Consider the following 27,396-nt stretch of genomic DNA (forward strand, 5'->3'; position numbering starts at 1 on the left):
GAAAAACTTAAGTTAAGAATTTTTTTTTTATATTGAAAAAAAAGAACCATCTGCGAATAGGCAAATCCACGGGTGTTGAATCGTGAGTAGGCAGGGGTCGACTGTCTATTGTTGCATAGGTGCAAAATATGAGTTGTTGACAGATGAGTAAAATAGCCAAGAGCTAGCATGTCTCTAAGTTAAACAATTTTAAAGGGGAATTTTTTAATTGTATTTTTTTGCTTTTTATTATTTATTTATGTTTTACTATTTGTTCTATTCGCCCCCATTTGTCAAAACATGGTATTCGGATTACTATTGTGTTTGTGGACTATGAACTAACCAGAAAAATCCACTTGTTTTATCCATCTCAGTGGATGTGGCCATTTTGCCACTCTCTGTCGGCTGAAAATGACATCATCTTGCAAAAGTCACATGACCACACCCAGAAAACAGGTGAGCCATGATGGTCGCTACCTGAGTCCTTTGGCACTGTGATGTCATTTTCAGTTGACAGTATAAATGGAAGTAAAAGGACAAAATGGCCACCATATATATATATATATATATATATATATATATATATATAACCAGTTCAGGGTGTACCCCGCCTACTGCCCGAAGCCAGCTGGGATAGGCTCCAGCGACCCTTGTGAGGAAAAGCGGTTAAGAAAATGGATGGATATATATATATATATATATATATATATATATATATATATATATATATATATACATACAACACTATGGTCGGTCTGACCCTCACGGGGTAAGGATAAATTATTTGTGGTTCTGGTAATAATAAAAGCTGCTTGTTGTCGACGAGCAAATTACACACGCACACACACTGGATAACATGTCACCTGAGTCTGCAGGTCTGGTTTCAGTTTACTTTGGTGACATCCATTAAAGTCCTGCTGTGCCTGCTCCCCTCCCTCCCCCCATCCTTAAACAGCACACATTAGCACCTGGCCCATTGGTTACAACAATACAACTACCTGCATTATTAAACCCGGGCCCGCTAATGAGGAAACCTTATCTCACCATGTGAAGTCTATCAGATGAAACATGCACGACTGAGTTAAGAGGTCATGTGGAAAGGTCCTGGAATTCACATTGGCCTTGCCTTTCTTAGGGTGGTAAATGCCTGCTTTTCGGGACCCCGTCAGCATTGTCAAAACAGCTGCCAGCGTGTCTCGTCAGACCGCGCTTTCATCCCCAGTCAGTGTGCATTAAACTCAATCTCTCATCCGCTCCCTCAAACGTTCCATCCATTCTCCCAGGCTGTCAATCTCTTGTCACACCTCTTGCCTCTGCTCCAATTTGTTATGCATTACGCGAAAACACATCACAAGAAGATGGGAGCAAATGCCTCCATTTGCTTGCGATGGGGTGTGAAAACAGCAGGCTGGTAAAAAGGAAGGAGAGAGCAACATAACCCCCTTGCCTCCCGATTCAAACACCCCAAGAAAATGCACCGCTCTGACTGCTCTCATTGGCTGAGGCCGCAGCCAATCACAGCTTGGGAGTGCAAGGTGCCTTTAGGATATACCCAAACCCCAAATATATATATGTGAGAGAGAGAGAGAGAGAGAGAGAGAGAGAGAGAGAGAGAGAGAGAGAGAGAGAGAGAGAGAGAGAGAGAGAGAGAGAGAGAGAGAGAGAGAGAGAGAGAGAGAGAGAGTTAGTGCAGAGGTTCCCATCTCGTGAAGCTTCACCTCAGCTCTTTTCGCTGTTGTTCCTGACTGAACGTCTGGTGAAGACATTTTAGCGTCTGGCATACAGTAGAACCTGCGTGCATGTTGCAGGAGCGGCGTGCTTCTCCTCCAGCGACGACGTGAATCGAGATCACAGGCGCAAAAAAGCAGCTGGAGAGGAGCGACGACAGCGGGATGCAAAGTCAAGCTTGTGAGCGTCGGAGGCTTCTTACGCATTGATGCTGACTTTTGAGAGAGGCGCGCTCGAGCTTTAGCACACTTCACGGGAGACGAGATCAGGACGACGTGGTGGACAGGAAGAAGTTCACTGTGGAAGGATTCAGGATGATCTTAGGTGAGAAATGAATGATGTTTATGTTATCAAAGTTTTTTTGGGGGGTACATTGTGCAACTTTGATGCATGTAGTCAGTCACAGACGAGTAAACAAAGAAACAGCTGCGTTTTTCTTTATAATTGGCGCATTTGACAATTTTTGTTATCATGATCAGCTTTACGGAATTTTCTTGGCAGGTCAATGAGTATGTGGGAAAAGGTTCGAGAAGACGTACATTTACACATGATTACATTTCATGTGACAGTTGAAATGATCGGTCATCTCAGTTTACTGCTTAGTTTCCATAAGTTATGAACACAAAAGGCATCCTTAGCCAGCAACATTTAATTTGAAATGCATTTAGTCAGTGTTCAATTATTTTGATAGGTCTGACTTTTTTTTCATGGCTCAATTATAATATGGAAGGACAGCACATAATTACCAAGAATAATGTCAATCTTTTATTTTATTTTATTTTTTTTAATCAAATTTGAGTAAGGAGATTTGATTAAAAAGAATAATTGGTTTTACCATAGCACATTTAGCAGGTCTTTTGTTTTGTTTTGTTTTTTAACAGAGCCGCCATCTTGCAGCGCCATTTTTCTACAGTGGCCCTGAATGCACAAATACAGTAGATAATGTTTGTTGTCTGTCAAGCAATGCTTCTGTCATCATTTGATATAATGATATCAAAGTGCGCACTGATTGCTGATGTGATCATGCAAGGACAATGTTACATTATGACAATGTTTGAAGGTCATCTTCATTTCCTCTCCTTGTTCAAAAAGGGAGGGGTGAGAGAGTAATATAGAATTTCACCACTAGGCCCCCTCAAATGTACTTGAATGAAACATGTTTTTTTTGTTGTGGTCCATTTTGTTAGGGTTGGGTGACAACGTGACAGTTGCAAAGAGCAGAGTTCACATCCATCATTTTCTTCATTACTGTGCGGATTAATTCTTATCTATGAGGTGAATTGAATAGACACATTTATGTTGGTTTTGATCATTTGAAGAGTCATAAAATAGTAATTGGATAAATTGCAATGACAGCGTTGTCTCTGTAGATTATGCGAGTGAATATTTTATTCAATCTATTTTAGCTTTCACGCGCAAACCCCCTGTGCTAGAACAAGCATAATCAGATTTTGTCTCGAAACACACTCACATGTCGTTATCAGTCACAATCACATCAGCATATTTTCTCTGCCCAGACACCATTTGAACACCGGAGAGCAAAGATTCACACATTTTAAACATGTGCTAAATATGACTCATCTCCCTCGGTGCAGAGCAGCGTTTGGTGACTATTCCGTGTTTTTTAAAATGAATATTTCACATCCAGAGGTTTGCGGTCGTTAATTATTTAAAATAAAGGACCAAAGCTTTTTTTTTTTTACTCTCACGCAGACCTTCCTCGCATTGTGTGTGTATGTGTGTGTGTGTGTGTGTGTGTCCTGCCACTCATCAATGCCCCCTAAAAGAATCAGAGAGGTATGTTGCCTTTGATAAACAACATGACCTTTAAATCAAGGCAACTCATTGAAGGATGACCAATATTGACATTTGAAATGTATGCTTAACAAACTGACATATTTCCCACAGACTGACTGGGTCTAGCAGAAGTTTGATTGAATTGGAAGAAATGAGCATCACAAAAGTAGCACATTTCTTAACGCGACGAGTAAAACAAAAGCTTTGAAATCATTGCACGAGGAGAATAGCATCTCCGTCATTGCCTTGACAACCCTGCTAGCTACATCAGTGGAGCATAATATTAGTGGATCAGCCTGGATACCATTTTGTTCAGTGTGATGTTATTGTTCACAGTTCTGTGCATTTTGTTTGTTAAGCTTCATGTTGACGCAATAAAACACTGGAAAGGGAAAGATGAGAAAAAAACAGGAGAGTTAATGAATAAGTATAGCATGAGAGGCCAAGGGTGCAGAGTTTTGTCAGGAATGTTAATGTTATATTATAATTGTGTAGCCTATATTAAAACATTTTTACAAAAGTAATCAGGGTTCTTTCAGCTTGAGGTGGCGTGTGCAACGAATGTTGTGTATTATTAGTTTTGGAGCTTTTTATTATGTTGAATTAAAAGTCAGTGGGCTAATTAAGTGCTTCTTTTTCTTTACCTTTACCGCCTATAACCTTTACAATCCTCAGTCACTTATGGAGGACTTTGTATTATTAGAGTATTTAGTTTTAAACCTTCTAAATAAACAGTAGATCACAACGAGCATTAGATGACGGCAACAAACTCAACACATCTCACTTCACAACAAACAGAAGTTGAAAAGATATCTTTAAAAAAAAAAAGGAGTTCAATCTGTTTATTGCCACTGCCAGTTGTTGTTTACTGTCAAATTAAACATTTACAATAATAATTACACACAGAGTATTTAAAACAACCACACGACTTTGTATTAAGAATCTCCGCTAGCTTAATGCTAACACACAATGCAAAACACCTTGGACGGGCTAACAAATAGCATTGATTGTACACATAACCAAAGGTATATTTTCTTTATCCTTCAAAATGACTAACATTTGGCGAGTGAAAATAAGCCAGTTGATATTTCTTGAACCCAGTTAAAATGTCTGCTAAGGCGCAGACAAAGGCTTTTGCTGAGCCAGAAGTCTGGTGACCATATATATAATAATAAAGACTCCGGCACAAAGGCAGAAATGTGTAGATCTGTCATTTGCTGGTTTCAAGGTTGCCAAATAAGGCCTGAGAGTCACGAGCCTGGCGCCTACCCGTCATTATCTTTGTGTGTTGCTTCAAGACCATGCGATTGCATCGAACCACACAGGCTCTCAAAATAGAACCTGTAATTATTGCTCCCCCTAGAAAATGACATCCTACTTCTATATTGTCTGTCACCTGAACATCCATCCTTTGTCTCCTCCCTTAAAAAAAAAAAGTCAGTGAAGGATGCACCTGCTTGCTCCATTGTTATCAACGTATGGTGGCTCCTTTGCGTATGTTTTTCCTTGGGTTCCTTGCACGCTCAGGTTGCATTGCTCTGCCAGCCCTATTAGTCAAGGTCCAGCAGGTGTGTAAATGCTCAAATAAAAGGATAATAATAATGTGGAGTGGCAAGGCTGCGGGCTCGTGTTGACACACTGGATTTCTTAATGACCTTCACTGTGGTTTCATGCCGTACGCTTGTCTGTTGGCCTCAAACTGCGCAAAACGGTGACCTCAGTATAATGAAAATAGACTCGGCAACCAGGTGTGGGATGTTCCGACAGCTCCCTAAAGGACCAAGTCATTTAAAGAGCTGCTCAGAAGCTTCCTTGAAAAGAGTGATCATATGCTTGAATTCTCCTGGTTGGCGGTAACGCACGATTATCTGTCTTACGTCATTGTGAAATAAGGGCTTTGTGGATGTATCCGCGGTGCAATGCATATTTTCATATTTGAGAGATGTTTTCCCTTTGTCTTAATTTGTTCATGTTTCATCTAAAAAAGGGTGGACCACTCTTTGTTACTGGAACTGGCGTGCAAGGCTTGGTCTGTATAATTTTAAACGAAACAAAACGGTACATCCACGTCAAACAGTCTTCCCTGTTTTCGTAGCTGCTAAGTAAACTGTTGAGGGAATGCTAAGAGCTGCGACTTGGCTAGCTGGCACAGCTAATGACTGTTCTTCCATGGTGTGAATCCGCAGCGGCGAATAGGCTACACTTGCCACAAATATCGCAACGAGAAATAGCTAAGCATGCGACACAGTGAACAAGAAGAGAGCAGGAGGAGATGGAGAAGCCCTGCTAACCGCTAAGCTAACGTAAAATGTATTGTAATGAAACATCAAAATAAATGCTTAGGGGTCAGTAAACCTTTGACTGAGGTCTGGCTTCAGCAAAGAATTAATAACTATGAACAGCAAATTAGCAGGTATATTAATAGTGCTGGCGAATAAGCTACACTTGTGGCAAATAGCTAAGCATGCGGCACACTCAGCAAGAAGAGAGCCGGAGAAGACCTGCTCATTTGCTAATTGCTAAGCTAACGTAAAATGTAGAGTAGTGGAACATCAAAATAAGGGCACACTTTTGACAGAGGTCTGGCTGGAGTCGCATTACAGTGAAAAGGAACTAACTATGAACAGCAAATTATCGGGTTAATTAGTGTCGAGAGAGGAAATAATATATAAACGGTTACACAGTGAATCTTACTGCATATGTCAGTCAGGACGAGGAGCCTATAAGGTCAAAAGTTTATTAATGTATTAGGTATTTGTGTTCATTTGCACTATTTGTAACTATTTGTGTTGCATTTTAAGTTTAAGTTTTGAGATTTGCAAATTTCCATTTCGAAAGACTTCTATTGTAATTGTTACACTTATGTTTATAGATAGAAACTTTTATTGTGAAGTGATAAAATCTACACTGTGATGTGAATTTTAGGTCATGTTACCTCTAGATGGCCCAAAATGTTAGCAAAGCGCTGCTTTTCCCGTAAACGTTGCTTTGACCTGATTACAAAAACAAAAAATAGGTGAGTTTGTTGGCAAATAACAGAGGAAAGGTTCCAAGAAAAATCTGTAGACGCTTTCTGAACTAAGACCTTATGAAATGTGCGCAGTTTCACGCGAGCTCCATAATGGCAGCTTTGTGTGACTTTTAAAGGCATTTTTAATGCGCTGGGCTAATGTGCCGGTTTCGGTCGTTTTACACTATGTTAACATGTTCCAAGTATTGGATATATTGCTACAGAGCTCAGGATTTTTTAACGGCTAAAATGTGACAAAAAATACCCATCCAGTGAGGAGAGATGAAAAAAGAATCCAAAATTTCTCATGCGCATGTGACATTTTGCATGTGACAGCCAAAAGTTAAGCCTTGGAGGCAGGTACTGTTTCGCTAATATGTGGAAGTCGCTTGATAATAACATGGAGGTGTTAACCAACGTGTGCCACATTCTGCTGCAACCGCCAGTGATGTTTCTCCTGTACATTAACCTGCAGGTTACACGGCTCTTTACATCCCCTGTTCACCTTGAACTCACCTTAAAGCATGCGGCTTCCCCCCCCCCCCCCACCAACCTCAGATGCCTTCCCTCACTTTCCCTTTCTTAGTCCAGTGCTTTTTCTTTTCCTTTCTTTTTTTCACCCGTGCTCGATCGACTCCCCCCCCCCCCCCCCCTGCTATTATTCCTCCACAAGCTCATCTTCTTGCTAATTAGGGGATGTTTGCCACTGTGGTAATCCGACAAATGTTGAAATGGCAGACTTGTCGGCATTTTCATGTTTGTCTGTGAAAATTTGGCCTAAAGCAATTTGACAGCACACTTGCATAATCATAATTCATGTGAGTGGGGAAAATAAAAACAAGTGTTTGGTAATTGCAAAAACGGTGAGATCTCAGAGATTTCGCTGACGCACACGCATTCACTCTCTCGGTGAAAGGACTTATGGGAGTTGTGTGGCAGGCAGCATTTAAGGCCAGCCACCAGGGCGCAGAACATCTATCATTAAAACAAAGTGCAAACCTAAATCAAGCCGCGCTGTCCAGATCTCACACACACCGACGCGACATTCATCGGGACCGAGCCCAGAAGTTACACAGCAGTGGTTTGTGTGCTTTGTGGTCAGTCCCATGCTTGGGTTAAAAAAGCTCTCGTTTGACTTTGGGGGTAAGCTGAGCTGCAGTAAATTGGATTTGATGCTTAGTAATTCATAGAACAGCAGAGTCACGCTGCAGTCGCAGGAAAGTTTGCAGTGTTTATTTAGAGGTTGCATAGTGTACAAGCGTGGAACTGCTGATGTGCAGTCAACTTTTGAAGTAACATTTTGCAGTACGCGTATTTGTTTTTGTTGGAATGTATTTGCAAGTGCGTTCCGAAGTACTTGTAAATACATTCGACCGTACTAGCAAATACTTTTTACTTGCAAATACGTTTTAACGTTCATGAAAATACATTTTAGTTTACCTGAAAATAAGCGTAGCGCTCTTGTTCTGTTTGTTTCAACAATGTCCATGGGTCATTGTAACCCGTTCATCAACAAATATCACATAACGAAATGCAATGTTTTAATATTTAAAAAGCGAAAATTAAAAAACAAAGGTCAGCAGACAAAGTTGAACCTAAGTTTTTTTTTTCTAAACGTACTTGCAAATATGTTACATTCGAACGTAGTTGTTGGATAAATGCTTAAAATTTAGTATTTTTTTTTTCTTCACCCTAATGCCACGGGGTATGCAAATGTACAAGTCAATGGGAAAAAATGACGAACAGAAATCATGCACTGCAGACATAATGATAAATATATAATAATGATAATGATAAAAATACAAATAACGATGTTTGCTCCATTTTTGAACGTATTGGTAGAATGTAGGCCAAATGCTGAAAAAACCCACTTTTTTTTTTATTTGCGTATGCGCAAGTCAATGCACTGTGACATTTTGGTAATTTTTTTTGACATTTTAATAAATTATTTTTTAAAAATGAAAATAAACAAGGTTTGTGTATTGGTATAATGCTGGACCATAATGCTAATAAATAAATAAATAAATAATCAATCACATTAGCAGGTTAAAACATTGTGGCATTATGAGAAAAAATGCTATGTTTTGAGCATTTAGCCTACAAGTACGTTCGAGCATATTTGCAAGTACGTTCAAAAGTACATGCAAGTATGTTCGAACGTATTTGCAAATATGTTGAAAAGTATTTGCCTGTCAAAAATATTGATTTATTTATTTAATGAATGTATTTATTTTGATTTGTAACCTTTTTTCTTTTCTTTTTTTTTAAACAAAGTTGATCCCGTTGAGATTAGCATTAGAGCTCATAAATGATCACCTGCACTTTACGGTGCTATTTACCACTAAATCAACTTGAGAATGTGTGATGCCGCCGCATAAACTGCGGGGGGGAAATAAACACAAGCAGAGTGGGTCAAGACAGAGCTGCAGGCACCACATTGGATGCTCTGTACACACCAGCGTTGTCAGGGGAGGATTCTGGAGGTATCTGTGCACAGCAGCCCATTTAGATGCAGATGTGAGGCGCCTGACATTCTGTGCCGAGCTAAGAAGGAAAGATGGCTGCATTTCTTTCTTTTTTTGGCAACAGTCCCTCCCACTCCCTGTCTTGGTCCCACCATGAAGCAGAGTGATGCAGTCAGCCAGGGAACCCTGAGAGGCGGCACCATTGTGGCTGACATTGACATTACCTCTGTGATTATTAAAGCGAAATTGGCCAAATGAATTGCCAATTTGAGACACAGCACGTTGGGCGTGCACGTGCCTGCGCATGCACGCCGCGCTTTGTGGTGATAAGCTGCTGGCCCGTGGTTGTCATTTTTTTCCCGCCTTTATTCCCCCTCATTCCGTCTGCATCTCTTCATTTCAGGCCGGCTCTCACAAATCCACCCCAAAATTCAATAAGCTATTACATGGGCATTGATCTTTTTCACAGCCAAACATTTGCATAAGAAAACAAAAGGCAGTTGCGGTGAGGGTCTGGGAGAGGCGAGTTGTTCCCTTTTCCTGAGCGAAGGGCCAATAGATGGCGAGGTCTGGATTTATAGAGTTTGACAGCACTTTAACACTTTAACTCTCCTCTCAATGTGTCCAATCAATGCCAGTCGTCCTGTGTGCTTGCGCCGCATTCACTTATCTGATGTCATTGTAAATCACTCAGGAAGAGCGTATAGGTCGCGGAAGACAAGCTGGCAAAGGATGTGACTCGAGCTTGAAATACGTGACTCTATTGTGGCATGATGCAACTTTAATGAAGGAACGGCAGAAATGATTTGACTTTTAAACTGTAATGTGGCGTAAAATGAGCAGCGGGAGCACGCTTGGCTAGGCAGAGAGCACTGCAAAAAGTGAAATCTTAAGTAAGATACAAATTCAGAAATTTGACCTAAGTTTGCTTGTTTTGATTTGAAAAGTTATTTTTTACTTCAAATGAAATTGTCAGGCAAAATCATTGTGCTTATTTTAAGACACTTATTACTTAATTATCTTATTTGATCAAGCAGTTTGGACATCGAGCGTTAACAGCCAGTTTTAAGTACTCTGAGGATTAAAACAAGCATTTCCCACACTTTAAGATGACAACTAACCAACATCAAAGACCCTGAGCTGGGGTTTCATGAGTTTTCTTATTTTAAGATTTTGCATAATCTAGTAATAAGATAAATGGAAAAAAAATACAAGTACGAAAACAGACGAGTGCGATATGGTTCATTTTGTTATATTTACTAAGATAATTTTTCCATTTTTCAGTACCAGCTCAGTGGTCTAGTGGTAAAGTGACTTGAAGGCTGTGGGTTAAATTCCTGACTAGATCATGACAAAGAAAATGGGACCTCTTATTTGCCTGCTTGACACTCAGGCGAAGTTATTGGAGCGTTAAAAAAAAAAATACTCAAGAAAATAGTTCTGTTTATTACAGCTTGAAAAAAGTCAACATTACTTGTTTTTAGTCTGAAAATACTATTTTCAAGACCGCAATAATTGATATGGGCCTTGTATTATTTTCTTATTTTAAAAAAATCTTACAGGTAAATTTGAATAAAATTTTCTTGTTCTGTTGGCAGATAATTTTGCTTATTTGAAGTAATAATTTTCTTATTTTACGATATTGTTTTCTTAAATTTTCTACAGTCCTTTTTGCAGTGAGGAAATATTACACCTCCTGCTTAAATCCATACGTCTTGAGATGTCCTTCTTTTATTTGCATTGTTAACCAAGCATTTAATTACATCACAGAAGGTTTCCAGCCCGCTTTGATTGTTTTTAATCCAAGATGCAGATTATTTGTCACGGTTGGCTGTGGTTTTGGACCCATGTGTGGCAGAGCGAGGAGGCCGAGGTAAATTCCAAAACAAATTAAACAATTATTAATTAAACAAAAACAAGGTGGTGCAACGTGCCGATAAAAAACAACAAAGTCCTAAACCAAAGCAAACTCAAGTGGCTTGACGAGGAACTAGCAAGACATGGGCGAAACGACAAAACTTGGAAGCAACAATGGACCGACCCGGACTGGACAAACACAACAGACTAAATACACAAACACAAATAAGAGACACCTGGGGAACACAATAGGCTGAGGGCACCGATTGGTCAGACACACTGGGAAGGGAAGAAACACAGGTGGACGTGATCAGACATAACGAGACAAGGGGGGAAATCAGGAACACGTGACAAACACCAACCACAGACAAAAACAACAAACATACCCATAATAACAATAATAACAAAATCCAACCCCTACAAAATTGAAACATAACATTATTATACGTTTGTGTTTGTAAACGACCCATTCAAAACTGACTCCTCCCATAGCTCAACCCCCACTCTTCTTATCTGCCTTCAACGACACGCCCCCCGCTCTGTGATTGGCTGGAGGGGTAAACATAGACTTTCCGCCCACAAACGTCCCTCGCATGGCAAAACACAACTAAATGGCAGAATACAGGCTGGGGTGATGGTGGATGATGACAAAATCACCACCACACACTAACAGAAGCCCAGAGGTGTTGATTGAGAAGGATTACATGTGTATATACCCAGTGTTTATTTCTGAGTGCAAACTAAAAATCTCCCCTTTAAGGTAACCTTGAATTCTAGCCTTATTGTTCATTATCGCTATTAAGTCTCTCTTTTTGTGAACATTCATTATCGTTTGTTGTATTAAATGGTATTTTAGATTGTTACTAAATTACAAAAGTGCCCTGACTTCTTTGATTAGAAAATAAGGAGGACTTGAGCAATTTCCCTGTTTGCCATCCCAAAATTATTTCTACTCAGCCTTCCCAATCCGTGAAAGAAACATGTCTGGCTCACCAAAATAGCACAACACTGAACCAATTCCTCAGCGGGGGGGGGGGGGGGGGGGGGTAAGCAGTCATCACAAAGCAGTAGCAATAAGAGGACGAGAACAGCATTACATTCAAATTGTTTCTTGTGCTGTCAGATTGGACCCTGAGCATGTTGCGGGTCCCCCCACCAAAGATCTTGACGGTGGGAATAGCATGCAAAATAGTGGCGGAGATAAAGACGAGCCGCGCAAGTGAGAAAGTACGGATGCAGGCAAGCAGAATAAGAGACCATGAAATGAGGACAGAAAACAACGTCTGGCGTCGGAATGGATCGGCAGAGAAAGTGAGAGGAGGCAGATATCTGCAGCAGCCCGGTTGTGAGGCTTAAGGAGCTTAGCCCTCTCCCTGCACATCACACAAGAGTCCTTAAGTACAGGCATCCAGTGAGGCTGAGCTGCAAGTGAGAGGAAAGTGAGCAAGGGGCGTCGTGGGAGGAGAGGTGCAGGCGGGAAGTGCATTTCAATTCAACGCAACTTTTGATTCCAAAACGAATCATCTAAATAACCTGCCTTTCAGATGAATTCATATTTCGTCTGTCTTTGTTTTAGTGAAAGCCTAACCTAACCAAAACATTTGTATTCGGAATGGGTGATACAGACATCATGTATTGATATCGGGCCGATACCTGGTTTGATGTCACGGTATCGGTACTCGCGGGGCCGTTTTATGATCAGGAACATGAGACACACATGTCTGACAGATGCCGTTTAATAGTTGAATTATTTATTTAAATTAATTTTACTGTGTCTTTGGTACAAAATATATACTCATGAACAAAATGGGAAAAAACGATAACAAAACATTGCCATAATTTCATGCAAGTTTATGGAAAAATGCTATATTGGGATACGTGGGTCTTTAAATAGGTAAAGATATATATTAAATATATTTTATGTATCAAAAGTATTAATGGTATCGGTACTTGATATTGGCGACTACTCAAGAGTTGAGTACTCATACTAGAATCGGTCTGGGGGAAAAAAGTCCCTAACTTGTATAATTTATCTGTTCGGATCTTGACAAAAATAATCAATCACAATCAAAATATTGGGAGGGTGGGGGGGATGGTTGCAATTAGATTATTAAAAAAAAAAAATCATATACTGAATTTTCATTTTAGCAAGACATTTTGCACCATATTTGCTTTCTGCAAGTCCTCTAAGGTTTAACGCTGTTCAAATGAAAATTCTCAACTAATCTTCTGAAATGGCAGAATAATTTGAGTTTTGAGTTTATTTGAACAAGAAAATAATAAATAAATAAACAAGAATTTGAATAAAAATACAACAACAAAATAACTACAAAAACAAGAAAAATTTGACAAAGCGCACCAAATTCGACAAAGTCAGAGGAAGAATTGTATTGATTTTAGAGGATATGTGATCCAAGATACTGCAAGTCGCTGGGGTCAAAGGTAATTCTGGTAGCGAGTGAGAATAATCTATTCGAGCACGTCTTTTTATTCATCTCAAATTGTCTTTGTGTACAGGAAGCGTAAACCGAGCGGGGCCGGTCCCTGCCTTCCTCAGGAGCCCAGCCGCCTTCCCGCCGTCCCCCCTGGACATGAAGCCCTTCCTACAATTCCCGCTGGAGTCGCCCCACCCTGCAACTCTGGGTCTCTTCCCCAACTTTAATATAGTAAGTGCTCCGAGTCATGTCAATATATGCTGAATAAACAGAATCCGAGATGATCACAAGGTGCTCGGTATAGTGTGGATCTTTGTCACCAGAAAGACACGCAGAGGATTTGCACATTTTTCTGCAAAGTAACAGCTATTTAAATTTTTATCCAACAGCGACGCTCATTTCAAAAATAAAAAAAAGCTTTGGTTAGTGTTCTACAGCACTAAAATGACTTAGAGCTAATCAATTGTATAAGAGGCCCAAAGCTGAGTTCTCGCACAGTCAGCATTTCCTGGTTTTCATTTCCAGATTGAGTTTCATGTGAAGGTCAGCGTGGCCACACACATGCACACAACATCGTCTCGGTCATCTGCGTGCGCTCGGGCAAAAGGACCCTTGTGTGCGTTTATGATTCATCCGGCGTTATTGAGGACATGGAGTGTGGCCACGCGTGTCATAAGACCTTCATAAATCACTCTCCAGCTTATTATGAATAATCAGTAAATGGATTGCCTACATATTGTTCTTGAATGATCTTGTAAACACACTTGTATGTACGATCAAAAAAATCGGATATAATCAAATACTTGATATCATTACGTCTTGCAATTGTGATCATATGTGTTTTATTTCATCAAATCATGTTTAAAATTGCAACCTTTCCTTGAATATGGAATACAATATAATTTAGATGAAACACTTTTTAAATTACCATAAGAACTTGTCATTTGCGACATTTTAACGCTCCTCCTGATTGACGTATGATTTAGCGTATCGTAATCCATTTCTGGGTGGGTCTAGCTAGACATATGTGAAATGTGCACTTCATCAACCGAGCACTTAATTCCAGAGTGTCCCTGCTTTCATGTGCTATGGGGAAAAAAATGGATCTTATACCACTTGGGAACTCGTAATTACCAGTTCTGTTAATGTGCTTTTGTTGTAGTAGTAAAAATAATAATAATAATAATAATGCACATGGCAGTTGACGTCGTCTTTGCTCGTAAAACCAAACAATTACAGCAAATAATGAGTTGTAAAGAACAAGACGTTGAATTGTGTACGCTATGTAATTGTGCAGAAACTCAGATATCAAAATACATTTTAAACTCAACGTGGTATTTACTATCATTTCGATACCACATGAAGGCAGCATTAAACGCGCTCGCCGAGTCAATCTGAGGTTAGTTTAGCAAATTAGCAAGGCTTCTCCACATTTTCTTGTCATCCCTTCATGAGAATTGATATTTGTCAGAAATGTATCTTATTGGCCGCCACGGAGGCGATGATTATTGGATTACTGGAGTGATTCTGCAATGTGATTTAGCCACAGCAGTCGTCGGCAAAAGCTCGTCGCTAGCTAGCTGCGGCGTTAGTAGCACAGAGCTTCCCTTGACCTCCAACTACCCGTGAGGTGATGTGAACCCAGCGAAGCTTTTTGGGACCGTCTCTGCGGATTCGAAAATCTTCCAAATGTTTGATCCTCAGTTTTGCTGTTTTGATTAGGCCCAAAATGTAAATGTTGTTTGCGTTTGTGTCACATTTGGGATCTGTATGATGAATTACTTTTGATTTAGTCATTGAGAACTTACTGAAATTTAAACAATTATGAATTGAACACTGAAATGGGAGCAGAGGTGCCTTGAATTGGCTCAATTATTCAGATTACTCACATTAATTACTCATTCAGCTTGTTGACTGACACACACTCTCTTACACAAACTGAAAAGTAGAAGGACAGGAAGAGAGAGGGGAAAAAAAGCCAAAAATAAACAGAAAACATGAATATGCCAGCAATGCATTCCAACGGGATTCAGGTTTTTCAGACCAATACAATTTCCTCGGGTGTCTGCAGCTGTGGAGCGTAAACGGTCTTTCATTTTGACTGCATGCGTCCAGCAGATGATAGGCTGAGTAAAACCACGGAGAACTTTTGGTGGCTGCTGAGGGCAACACCCGCACTGTCTGTGAGTTTCTGAATTCCAACAGGAAGCAGCAGCGACCTCGCATCTCATAAAGTGTGAGCTCCAACAATAAGCTCGACTGATTTTTGGTTCTGACCTTTTTGTTGTTGTTGTATTTTGCATTTAGTGTGATGAATTGGTTCAACCAACAATCAACAGTATGTTACTTATATATACCATAATTTAATTTCCAAATATACAATCTTAGTTAATACCAAAAAAAACCCCAAAAACATTACAAGCAACTCTTTCTACAGTAACACACTGTAGATTTTCTATCTAATCTATGTAAGACAGTAGACTGTAGTGTCTTTTTTTGGACGAAGGGAGTCTGTAATTAGGCCCCTCAAGACACGATGTGAATTAAAGCATTTGAACCGCACCCAGAAAAGTGAGGCCCAGACAAACAACAGCCGCTGAGAAAGAGCCCACCCCACAACCCCCGTTTGTCCACATCAATCACCTCACCCCAAATTCACGCTTGTTGACATCGCTTCTTTTAGCAGCTCACCTGCAACCCCCTGAGCTCATGCTGTGTTGTTGAATCTATCAAGTGACCTTTGTGCTCACCCTCCTCAGATGGACCCCGTCCAGAAGGCCGTAATGACGCACACCTTCGGGCATCCCATGGTGAGGACAAAGCGACCCATCATCTCCTGCAATGTCTGTCAAATTCGCTTCAACTCGGAGGTATGAAATTTGACATGGCGGTTCGCACCCAAGTCATGAATGTCCATTTAAAGTTCAGCAGTTGGACTCAACACGTGATACTCTACATTTAATGAGTGTGAAGGTTTCACAGATGATCATCTACTATCAGGTGACGTTTGCTTTGTGTTTAATATATATTTTTTATGACCTTGACTTGTTTACAATTCTTTTTTTTTTACCACCTAGTAATAAACGGCTCTTTGGTAAGGAACAAAGTGACACGGCTGAAAGCAACATCAGATGACGCCTGCTATTCGCGAGGACCCGCAAATATTGAAAATCAGCGTATGCCCATTTTAAATGCATTGAAAATATATTCTTGAAAACTAAACCACCAATAAGTATTTTCCATGAAAACCAGGAGCTCCCCCTAAAAACAAAATAACTAGCAAAAAAATACATTAATAAAAAATAAATTAAAAAAAACATAAAATATTAAATACAAAATATATTTTAAAAAATCTGAAAAAAATATGAATTTGTGGCTACTGAACCGCCGGTATGCAAAACAGTATATTAAATCAGAAATAAATAATTATAAAGAAAAACTAAATTAATTATGATTAGAGCTCAGTCTTCGCATCCAAAATCCACATTTGCTATTTGCCTAATGTAAGAAGCGAATGCCAAATCATCTTGAATAGGTTGTACTTTTGCCACACAAAAAAAACACGTCATAGTCCAAAAAAAGGAAAAATCCAATTTGATCATTATCATAAATGGTAAATGGAATGCACTTATAGAGCGCTTTATCGCCACCATATTTTGTCCAAAGTGCTTTGACAAGCCTCAAATTCACTTTTTCCAAAACCTATCTGAGTGTACCAAGACTGTATGTGTCCAAGGTGTTTTCCTTTTTTGTTTAAAGTAACTTTAACCTTCGGGATGCCTTGCTGTACACTGGCCAATGGCGGAACCAAGCCTGTTTTTTTTTCGTTTTTGGTAAGGTTTTGAATCCACTGTGATCTATCGTACCAGCTATCTAGCACTAAGCTAAACTTCCATTAATTAGTTTCTACCTAACCTTCATATGTGATGTGATTTTTGCTTTCATATTTGCATTTTTTTTTTCCTTCAAGGATGTGTAAATAAACTAAAACTAACCTGTGAGGGTTCATCTCAACATTCAACATCGGAGTTTGCAAACTTTTTTTTTGCTAGGACGGCATTCTCATACACACGTAAACACGCCTGAGTATCGTCGTTAAAGAGCGAGCTTCACTCGCGACACGACAATATGCTATTGTCTACCCCTTTAATATGCTACAGATCCAATTGTTTCTTTTCAAATGAATGAGGCTAATCACTCTGAGTCCGGGTTGATTTGCTTGGTCATCATAGCTCAGCAATAGCTAGCAAGTGTCAGGGTACAGGAGACTATTAGATTTACTCTGATGAGAATTTAATGGAAAGAGTGTGAAACAGGACACAAGGCCAAGAAGGAAAGTGAACAGCAGCACGTCTTTAAAGTTACATTAAAGCTGATTAGGCTTTTTTTTTTTTTTGACAGATGGTGCACTGCCAGCTTGAAGCAACGCATCTAAAGTGCAAAAAAAAAAAAAAATTTAAAGGGAAGGAATGTAATGTTCCCGTTAAGAGGACAACGTTGCAACTTCACCAGTTCAAAATGATAAGTCAAAAATCATGTCTCACCACGCAGTCCGGGTCACTTCTTTTCAGGGTTTACTTCTGTTTGTTTATGTCATGGAAAGAGTGGTGCTAAACACAATGCAGTTATTATCTCCTCACCAATAATAACAGGAAAGATTAAAAAAAACAAAACGTTTCTTAATGCTGTTCATTGCTGTCCTTTATCGCGCGTGTTGTTTTGAACGTATTAGTTTATTAGTGTCCATAGCTTACACCAATATATTATCACACCCACATACCATGTGATTGAAAAACAAGTAAGATTAAGTATATAGTGAAATATATACCTAATCGTACTTGTTTTTCAAGTGAGCTGAAGTGAACTGCATTTCTTGATGCAGATGAGGTTTTAACGTGAGCATCCAAGAAGACGATTTATACGTTGGCTGTTTGACATTTAAAGTGAGAGAGCTCTTGTACATCTGTCTCTGGGCAAACCACTTTAAGACATAAACCTTGTAAGATAAATGTTTTTTTTCAAACTGTGTGCATTTGAGTAACGGCTGGTTTGAAGGTATTAGTGTCCTTACAAGGATTATCATTAAAAAGGTGGTCGTGTGTGGTTGCCGTGAAAATGCCAGAAAGAAAATGGTCACAAGCGATTGTTATTCCCAGTCCGAACCGACCTCAACATCAAATCTTAGGGCATGTTAACATGAAAAAAAAATCGAGTAAAAATATGAAAAATGGCATAGTTGAAAATCTCTCCTTGAAAAAACTTTCACACAGATCTATAAAATGATGCGGGTGCTCTCGGAACAAAGAAGTCAAAACGACACGACGTAGGCTACGTTTCCTTTTCCTAACAGTTAAAGGATCCAAACTCTCACTAAAACCCTCTTACAGTCTGTCACTGGAACCACGATCCAAAGCATAAATAGCATTCCAGCAAAACTCTGATATGCCGTACAAGCAGAGCCTGAAATATAAATACGTAGTGACAATTGGGTGCTAAATACTTGTCCTCTAAATGCAGCAGTGTATAAAGGACACGGGCAGAGGAGTCATCTGAAACCTGTGTAACACTGCCCTGTTCTCCGTGAGGGGCCACTTAATTATATCCCCCACTTATGTTCTCACATGGTCCACAAGTGCAATAGATGTGAGAATGTGGAGCATTTTGTTCACGACAGTATGACTGCATTTACATACCATAGACAGTCAGGGCTCTATTTTCGTGCCCGGTGAAAGTCTAGTGAAAGGAGCGGTCTGAATCCACGCAGAGGCAGGCTAGACCGGGTTATGGTATTTTCGCAGATATATGCACTTTGGAATAGTTAAGAAATTTGCACCGTGGTCGGGTGTGAACCAGGGTTAATATGGTCTTGGAATTTCCATTTTAATTCGTTTTTATTTCATTTTCAGTTTTTGTTTTTTAAATTTAGTTAGTTTTCATTAGTTTTCAGGGTGTTCTGTTAGTTTTTATTAGTTTTAGTTATTTAAAAAAATGCTTTCAGTATTAGTTTTTTTTTTTTTAATTTATGTGTATTAATTGTGCACAGAGGTGGCAAATCCAGGTCCAGAAAGTAAAACCCTGCCACAGTTTGGCTTTAGCCATTGATGCTAGCTACCTAGCTAGCTCCATAGCAGGTAATGGGAGCTAGCCAAACTGTGACAGGGTTTTTACTTTCTGGATTTGGATTTGCCACCTCCGCTCGTGGGCAATATTTGATAAACACCATAAAATGAGAAAAGTAACACATTTCTTACCGAGCGTTGCATTTCGTTGTTGCCTCGGAGCGACGCAATCTGAAGGTGCTTTTCTATTGGCTGCTGCTCGATGACGTCACTTCTGTGAGACACTTTCAAATGTCCTTATTCCAGTGAAATAAATATACTTAAAATCACATTTAAAATCATCCCCAAAGGCTCATTCGTTAAATTAATTACCAAAGACTTTTCGCTATAATTATAGTTAGTTTTAGTTAGTTTTGTAAACATATAGAATGTAGTTTTAGTTAGTTTTCGTTTTTTAAAAAGCATTTTCGTTCATATTTGATTTAGTTTTTAGTTTTTTAGTTTTTTCGTTAATTACCGTTAACCAAAATAACCTTGGCGTGAACAGAGCCAACTTGATTCGCCGGCAATCAAAGCGGCTCCTCTCATTCCCTTTAAAATTTGAAAGTGAGTCGCAGTCCTTGACATGGCAAAAAAAGAAATTGATTTGCTCGAGTCCACGCACGCCAGAGCCATACCTATGAATAGCAACGTCAAAAATACTCAGTCTGGCCACTTCAACTTGAGTACAATTCCTTTTTTATGGATGATTTTAGAGGGACGCTCATTTCATGTTTTTTGTTTTTTATTTCACAAAGATGGCGGCCATTTGTAATGTTACTACTAAATGAAATACGATGACATCAACCACACACGTCAGAAAATCGCGTTACACTACCTGCGCCAATACTTAGACTTGGTTCCATAGTCTAATTTAAACCACCAAATTGCCAGGTGTGCCGGTCGCATGACAAAGAAAATGCCCTCGATACACAAGAACGGCCACCGTGACGCAGAGCCGTCTGCTAAATTCCCGAACAGGCAAAATGAGGCTCACGCTGGCACATAAATCAAAATATGGCAGTTGTTACACTCAAGCGCAAGATGCTCTCATGCACGTCGAGCCTCTGTCATGCGGCTGTCCGATCCCCCGCCACCTTGTTTGCCGTGTACGATTGGTCGCACTGCACCTCTACTCTTCAAAACTTCCCAGAGTAACTGGAGAGGATGGGAACTTTGTGAACACGCTTTAATAATGAATGAATAATCTGCTTGGAGTAGAGTTTCTGCAGGTGGAAGGTGGACAAACAGTGACACGTTTTTTCAGTGGTTCCCACAGCTGCTTTTGCATTATAGTTGCAAAGCTCACCTCCGCAATTTCTTGTTTTACGCCTGAGGGAAGCCGTTGTTAAAAAGAAGTAGAAGTGACGACGTGATTGATGTGACCACTCCGAATAAAGTGCCTCTCACGGCTCCCCTCTTGCGCTACATGTTGTAATTATAACATTGGCAATTCATCTCAGGCCGCAGAGGACATATTAGCCTGCCAGTGTTGAGCACAGTCCTGCTGCAAGGCTGACGTCACGCCATGCTGCATTAGCCGTCGTCACCACTGCAGAACGACAGCGGGCACACGCCGCACACCGTTCGATCCCGAATGTTTTTCCCCCTTCACCTTCCTTGTCGACAAGTTCGTTCTCAGCCCGTTTTCTGCTCGCGTTTATAATGTTTCTCTTTCATCCTCCGTGGGGTTGACTGTATCATCTGTCGCCTTCTCGCCAGCTTCTTCACAACCCCCCCTCCCCCCCACACACACATGCCTGTCGCTGCTGCCTGTACCCTGATTTGCCTGAGACCAGCTCGCTCCATTTTCTGTGCCTTTGTCACTGTATAGATAAAACATCAAAGCATATCCTGCTTAGAGAGAAAAGGATTTCAGGGACGTTGGCTTGTTCCTATTTTCTCCCCTTTTAAAATCCCATCCATGCCTCAATCATCCTAATCCCCTTCCATAAAAGGGTCGTCATTCGTTTACTCGTCTTACTCTTCTGCACTTCATTCATATTTTATCATTATTCACTTTGCCCCTTCACCTCAATGATCTGACAGCGTGATCTATGTCTTCGCGGTTAGCTAGTGCATCCTCGCGCCAATCCCCGAAGACTGTCCAGATTCTACGTTTGATTAATGGCCGACTTTCATTGATTTCTTAGGACCTGGTCTTGAAGGTCACAGAGAGTGAAAGTCTCCGAACTCGTTCACAAAGAAAACAGCTAGGAAAATAAGAGTTGCTCTCGTCTAGCAGTTGTTGGTGGGCTAGTAAAGCATCATCCCCTTGTCTAATGGAGGGCTTTGGGAAGCTGCGGCCACGGGGTTGAGTTACACAGGCGGCGAGCTACGCATGCCATTCTTTCATCACCAATCAGGATGAGCGCTATATGGGTAACTATCATCACCAGCTAATACATGAGGTTTACAGAGGCATCTTGAACACGACTCGGTGGTCCATCAAGCCCCAACCGTGCATCCATTAGGAGCCTTGTGGGCTTCCTCTGACTTGTTTTTGACATAATCTTGAATTAACTAATCTTGTGTTTATAGTATTGCGGTCACAACATTGGCAACAATAACACCATGTAACGTGATCCAATACAAGAGTATCTATTATTCTGCCTTTAGTACTTTGGAAAACCTGACTCTGTATTGAACTTTACTGCACTTATTTTATTTTTTTAATTTTTTTATTTTTTACAGTTTTCAGATAGCTAAAAGCTCTTGCTAAGCTAGCTAGAAAGCTACTTATCTTTACAGCTAGCTTTCTATTGGGATAGTGCAGCTGTATTTCGTGATGCGTCTAAAGGCTGACTTTGCGCATTCTATCTCTAGGGATGCACTGATATCACTTCTTTCTTTATTTTTCTTTTTTAGACAGAATACTTACATTTGAGTGCTAGCTTGTCATGACATTTCTAAATTGTCATGAAATATTCACATTTTAACCAAATATTGTTCAAAAAGTTAAAGCTGTCTTGACCCAAAATTGTATTTAACTGAAATGCCTTATAACACAAGGCATGTCAGCTATGTGGTGTCTCAGTCTGGACACTAGGGGGCACTAAACGAGAACACACAGTAAAAAGAAATAAGAGACAAAGAAGAATGTAGAGACTGGCAGATATACACAATGCCATGTAACGTCTGGAATGAAATCCAATTTATTGTCATTGCACATGTCACGAGTATAAAGCAATGAAATTCACTTAACAGTTACAACCCGTTCAAGAAAAATTAAAAAAACAATGACCAAAATAGCGGCCAGATTTCACCGATAAAAACAAAGAAAAGAAAAACATAAAAAAGAGGGAGCAGGGAGAAGAACAGTCCCAAACGATGCTCCTGTAAGGGAAGAGAAGAGAATATGAGAAAAATATGACTGCTTAAGAATTAAGATGAAGACTACGAGTGGTCCTAAAATCATCTCTCTTTCACGCACACTAAGAGAGATAAAAGTTTCTCCTGCACTATTTCACATCTAAACCAGAAAGTCGTCAAACAACATTGGAGATAGTGGAAGCTTAATGACTTATTCTTAGAAATTACAATAAAAGAATGTTCGAGTGTGCCTAATGGCCATGTCAAAGTAAAGCAAACTCTTCAGGCCATTTAACTAGAATGTTTTTTTTTTATATGACTGGCTTTCTGACTCACTTTAGCTGTCAGCAGCCAGATTAGGAGTGAAGATGATGGAAGTGAAATGAACATCCTCACAAATCTCCACATCAAATTGTGTTTTCTTCCAGAATCAGGCGGAGGCTCACTATAAAGGCAACCGACACGCTCGCAGGGTTAAGGGCATTGAGACGTCCAAGTCAGCTCGTCTTCAGAATGGCGACAAGCAGCACCCTCCCCCCACCACTTCACCCTCACCGTCAGGCCCCTCACCACCATCCAACCTGGATCCTGATCCGGATAAGCAGGGTGAGCCTCACCTGTGACGTGTGATGATTCGTACAGATGCAGACACAAAATCTGGCACAAAATGAGCCAGATGCTCAACACATCTGCTGTGATGCTTTTTCATATTGTCCTGCTGTTATGCGGTAGTCAGTACACTGAGCCAGATCTTGCTAACGTGTCACCACCCTGGTGTGGACAGACCTTTGGGCATGCCCTGACAGCAAAACACTGTCTCATTATTTTCACACTTTTCTATAAAGTCCTCACGTGTTAAAGAGGCTTTTATATGGCTGCTTACTAACCTGAAATATAATTTGCCGCTTATAGACGACACACAATCCTGCCCCAACTCTGAGTCACCTTTGCCCCCGAGCCACCTCTCAGCGGAAGCAGAGTGTCCCTTCTCGGAGACCGCCGGTGCACCTGTGCCATCCTCCCCCTCGCCGGCCACCGGTGTCAGCACGCCACCTGCGGACTCAGCGGAGGCGGTCCTTCCTGACACTCCGTCTCCCAGCCCTCCCTCTGGCGAGTCCGAAGAGAAAGCCAAAAAGCTTCTCTACTGCTCCTCATGCAAAGTTGCAGTTAATTCCCTCTCACAGCTGGAGGCCCATAACAAAGGTAAGTCGTACATGTGAGAAATATGCAATGTTGGAACCGCATGGACTCATGGCTGCTATGAATCTCAAGTTTGTAATACTGTAGAAAAAGTCATAAAGCAGGACCACTACTGCCACACAGTGGTGTAAAGGAGATATTGCAAACCATTCCTTTTTAATCGCCCTAGGTACAAAACACAAAACAATTCTGGAGGCACGAAGTGGACTGGGGCCCATTAAAGCCTACCCACGTCTGGGTCTGAAAGGCAGCCCCGAGCAGGGCGGGGAGCTGTCGTCTGACCCCGACGCTCAGGAACGAACCTTCCACTGTGAGATCTGCAATGTCAGAGTCAACTCGGAGCTGCAGCTTAAACAGGTGAGACTTATTTATTTATTTTTATGTTTGAATAGTAATTGATTAATTCATAAATTTTTGGTAAATAAATACAATTTTAAATGTTTTTAAAAATGAACATTTTGAATATTTTGAAACTTTTACATTTAATAAATTTTATAAAAATGAAAAAAAAATTTTTTATTTATTTTTGTCATTCTTTGTTTGTTTTTAAAGAATAGGAAAAATACAAGCACAGAGAAAAACAATTCAAATCTATTTTCTGGCTTTCTTCATTTTGCAGCATATTTCCAGCCGGAGGCATCGAGATGGAGTTGCGGGGAAACCCAATCCTTTACTTAGTCGTCACAAGAAGCGTGCAGACTTCATGGTATACCATTCACCTTTACTTCACCATATGGCCAAAAGTTTTGAGCCGCGCTTCATAAACAATTACTGTAATTCATCATTCACTCGGCTAGACGAGTAAGTAGACATTTAAGACTTGACATGCATAACCCTGACCTCAACCCAATCGAACACCTTGGGATGAACTACAACATAACAGACAGAAATTCACACTGATACACTCTATCATGTTGTAGAAAGTTGTCCCAGAATACATTTTTACATTCTGTACTTTTGTCCATATGTGTTTTATTCACCATCTCAAGAAGTCACATGCCATTTTCCTTGTCTCTCCCAAAGGAACTTCCAAAAAATCTGGGGGCGGGACTTTTACCAAATCCTCTGGCTGTTGCGGCAGCCATGGCCGCTGCGGCATCCTCAAATCATCTGGCACTCCGACCTCACGGACCGCCAACCCACCCTCACCACCACCCTCACCACCACCTGCTACAGGGTCCGCCCCTCAGCCTGCTGAGGCCCGCCCCGGGGCCCATTCGCACTACGCACGGGCCAATTCTCTTCACTCCATACTGATAGCGTGAGCACGAGGAGGAGTCAGGCAGAAGAAGCACACTGTGAAGCGGAGAGCCGAACCCAGGCGGTGTTTCATTCGAGTCGAACTTGTGACTGACGCTTAGTTGCAGACTGCTGCTGCTGTTATGCTAACAGGGAGAACCACAAGTAGCGGACGACTCGTTTTAAAGGGACAGCGTACATTTTCATCTTTCCCACTTCCGCTAATGCCAACTAGTCACCCGGTCGGTCATGACCCTGCAAAGACCACAAAGTGGACTATTAAAAGCACTTCCACTTTGCAGCCGTCCGTCTTAACCGCCGTGTTTCAAACCCTACCTCTTAAGTGATTCGAACCTTCTCCACATCCGATGCATCCATTTCATAAGAGAAAGAGAAAAAAAGAAGAAGAAACCCGCTGGGTTCTATATTGTGGTCTCCTCTGATGTTAGCTGTTAGCGATCACTGTGTAATGGGTCCCCCACTTTTTTTGTGGTCAATGAATTTGTGTTGCTGCTGGAGTCTTCTGCAACATTTCTCTGTACTGTATGTCTAGATCTTCCCAGCTGGCTTAGGGGGTCTGTACTTACCTCTGTGGGACACAAACAGAGGGTAAAAGAGGAACAGAATATACAATACGTCTTAACGAAGATAGTCAATGAAGCACCTTAACCATGTCAATGGGTTGGCAAAGTTGTAGTTGTGGTGAAGAAGTACTATGCAGCTATCAGTGTTTATATTTGTGGTCTGATTAGATGTTGGGGAAGAGGAAAAAAAAAAGTTAAAAGAACATCAGGGAAGACTAGGCAAGTATCTTTAGGTTTAGGTCTACATACATGTTAATTGTCAGATAAAAACCCCGGATTTGATTCCCCAGATTTTCCCCCGGTAATGTGCTAAAAAAAACAAAAAAAAACAAAATGTGACTAGGCACTGGGGTAAACGTCTGCATGTAAGTGATTTCAAATGCTTTAATTTCCGTTTCACGGCACAAAACAGAAAAGTTTCAGTATCTCAGAGAAAGACTTTCAACACTGTGAGCACAGCAGGGCAATGATCGAGTAATATAGTAGCAGCTATTTGCAATATGAGCATATGCAGCTCACAAACACACACAAATACAATGCAAAATATTATAATAATAATATGCATATTATAAAAAATAATATGTTCTAATCTATAAACATACACCAGCATTATGTTATACATATACGAGAAACACAAGCACACATACACAGACATGAGTAGAAAAAAACATCCTTTTAGATAGCTTTGCAGGTGTGCGGTAGGAAAAAGCAAAGGTTTGTTTGCTCTGCTTCGTGACCCGACACAACTTTGAAGAATCCCGACGAAAACTGTCACGGCAGCATGTCACACACTTGTGGGAAACTTCAGCAAACAGAAACTAGCAATACTTTCTGCTCTATTTTTTATGTGAAATGCAAGAAGCGCAATAAAGTAAAATAAAGATTGTGTCAAAAGATATATTCAATGTTTTTAGAAGTGATGTGTAGAAACATTGCTGTAAATGTATTTAAAAAATGACAAATGGAAAATGCGGGGGGATTCCAAATTGTTGAATTCTAATAGAATTGTACCCAAAATCATTAAACTCAGTTTATGATTTTACTACAAGTGGACAGACTTTTTATTTGAATCTGTGTTTCCACAGTTGGTATTTTGTTATATTTTAATGTTAGGAGATTGGGCAACATCACTGAATAGGGTTTCAAAACTCGGCTAGAATAGTAAACATAATTGAGCAAATCAAATCTGCAAAACAGTTTTGCAGTCTTGGATTTGATTGTCAATACTTGGTGAATGGACCATATTGGATCTCTCAACTTGACATACATTTCTGCAAGTTATTTTAGTTACAACACATCTTTGCCTTGACACAAATAAAACGGTCATGAGAGGCAGAGATTCACTTGCACGTGACGGGTAAAACAAAAAATAATCCACCCTCACCCATTTTAGGTATGTGCTTTATCTTGATTTTATTTTTTATTCCAAAATGTCGTTCAATAAAATTACTGAATTTTCTTGGGATAGGCAGATATTTTTTTTTTTTTAATAATATAGGTAATTTTACATCACAATAAACTAGACCACTGTATCGATATTTAAAAAAAATAATAATAAAAAAAAAATATATATATATATATATATGCAACACACTTTAATTGCTTACCTCACTTTATTTTGATGTGACATTAAACAGATCTATATCAAATGAGAAATACATCAAATAGTAGTAATATTTATCAAATGTAAAC

General features: G+C 40.1%; 1 protein-coding gene across 2 annotated transcripts; it reads left to right on the forward strand.

Moving 5' to 3' along the window:
• Positions 1-1,662: 1,662 nt before the first annotated feature.
• LOC147167154 (zinc finger protein 385A-like) lies at positions 1,663-26,720 on the forward strand. 2 transcript variants are annotated; one of them, XM_086087917.1, is made up of 8 exons: positions 1,663-2,031; positions 13,354-13,502; positions 16,031-16,141; positions 23,110-23,287; positions 23,594-23,884; positions 24,051-24,238; positions 24,501-24,587; positions 24,905-26,720. In XM_086087917.1, exons 1-8 carry the CDS (start codon positions 2,022-2,024, stop codon positions 25,136-25,138), a joined length of 1,248 nt encoding a protein of 415 aa, XP_085944043.1. In that variant the 5' UTR covers positions 1,663-2,021; the 3' UTR covers positions 25,139-26,720. The 2 variants fall into 2 exon arrangements, with proteins under 2 accessions (XP_085944043.1, XP_085944044.1); XM_086087918.1 differs by having other exon boundaries at positions 16,031-16,081.
• Positions 26,721-27,396: the final 676 nt, after the last annotated feature.

Source organism: Leptonotus elevatus, chromosome 10 (assembly GCF_054856555.1).
Source record: "Leptonotus elevatus isolate MCC_2025b chromosome 10, RoL_Lele_1.0, whole genome shotgun sequence".
Taxonomy (NCBI): domain Eukaryota; kingdom Metazoa; phylum Chordata; class Actinopteri; order Syngnathiformes; family Syngnathidae; genus Leptonotus; species Leptonotus elevatus.